General features: G+C 74.1%; 1 protein-coding gene across 1 annotated transcript in view; it reads left to right on the top strand.

The window, feature by feature from the left end:
• AURANDRAFT_68881 (hypothetical protein) overlaps positions 1 to 1,440 on the top strand; it is a gene marked incomplete at both ends in the record, with an annotated part of 6,740 nt that extends 5,300 nt beyond the window's left edge. Inside the window, one exon of the mRNA XM_009044615.1 lies at positions 824 to 1,440. Within this exon, the coding sequence (XP_009042863.1) occupies positions 824 to 1,440 (617 nt within the window). The remainder of the gene's footprint in view (positions 1 to 823) is intronic.
• Positions 1,441 to 1,449: the final 9 nt, after the last annotated feature.

The following is a 1,449-nucleotide window of genomic DNA, read 5'->3' on the forward strand; positions in this document are numbered from 1 at the left end:
GGCACTCGTCGAGGTTGTAGTCGTGGACGCGGCCGTCTCGAAGTCCTCGGGCACGGTCGGCGCGCGAGCCGGAGGCCCGCGGAAGGCCCGGAGGTAGTCGAGGTGCTAGGACTCCTCGCGGACGACGTCCACGAGCTGCATGTCGATGGACTCCTTGTCCTCCGCGTGGTTGCCTTCGACCGCGGGCTGTTGCCCGCGTCGGTCCGAAAGTACAACCGTTTTACGGTTGCACGGGCGCGCCGAGGGGACGACGCCGTGGCGCGACGGTCCGCGGCCCGTAACCGGTCATCCGACGGGCTGCGTGAGCTCGCGGCGAGACCCAGACGCGCGGGGCGTCCGGCGCGTGCGCAAAATTTTCTTCCGGCGCTTCGCGCCGGGGGTCGCCCCGAGGCCGAGCCCCGCGCGACGGTCCGGTCCGGTCGGCCGCCTCGACGATGCGATCCGGGTCCCGGCGCGCGGCGCGCGGGGGACGCGCCGCGAGCGCCGGGCCGCGGCGACGCGCGCCGCGCCTTCGGGCCGTCGCCATCGCCCGAGGTCGCCGTTGGGGCAGTTGGGGCAGCCCCTCGGCGAGACGCGCGTCCCGTCGACGCGGCGCGCCGCGGGCGCCGCGTCGACTCGACGACGCGCCCGCGCCCGGCGGGCGGCGCGCGGGCGGCGCGGCCGTCCATCGCCGCGGCTCGGGGCCGGTCGCGGTCGCGGACGCGGCGGACTTGGCGCTAGCAAACGGTCGCGCCCCGAGCTTCGTCGATCGGCGCCCCGAGCTTGTAATCTTTTGGGAGAGTTCCCCCGGGTGATGCCGTGAAACTTTCTAATCTTTCTCCAGCCGGGCAGCCTCGCAGGGCTCGACAACGGCAGCGCCGCCGCCCGGCGCCCGGCCGCCATGGACAACGTGCTGCCCGAGTTCAAGCGCATCGACGCGTCCGGGAGCAAGCAGCTCAGCCACCTCCACTGGGACACGACGCGGGCGCTCAAGGAGCCGAGCGGCGACTACTACAAGCCCGATGGGTCCGAGCTCGTCGCCGAGCCCAAGCCGCCGAAGCCGGCGCCCGTGCCGCCCCAGACCAAGACCATCTCCACGGCCCTGGCCCCGACGAAGGAGCGGCCCATCTGCGACCGCGAGCGCGGCGACGCGCGGCGGGACCGCATCGAGCGGCCCGCGGCCGAGGAGAAGCAGGCCAAGGCCATCGCCGCGCCCCGCGAGGAGACGTCGCTGCGCGTTTATAATGATGTCGAGGACGACGGCGAGCTCTACCTGTCGCGCGACGACAACACGCGGCGCATCCGCATCGTGCCCCTGCCCCGGGGCGCGTCGCGGACCGTGAGGCTCGAGACGGGCGCCGTCGAGGACAAGACGGCCGAGCCCGTGCGCGGCGACGTCACGGTCGCGCTGTCGACCATGGCGCGGCTCCAGCGCGTCGACGACGACGAGGCGAGCCACGCGTCCCACAC

This window comes from Aureococcus anophagefferens (genome assembly GCF_000186865.1).
Source record: "Aureococcus anophagefferens unplaced genomic scaffold AURANscaffold_521, whole genome shotgun sequence".
In the NCBI taxonomy this organism is placed as follows: domain Eukaryota; class Pelagophyceae; order Pelagomonadales; family Pelagomonadaceae; genus Aureococcus; species Aureococcus anophagefferens.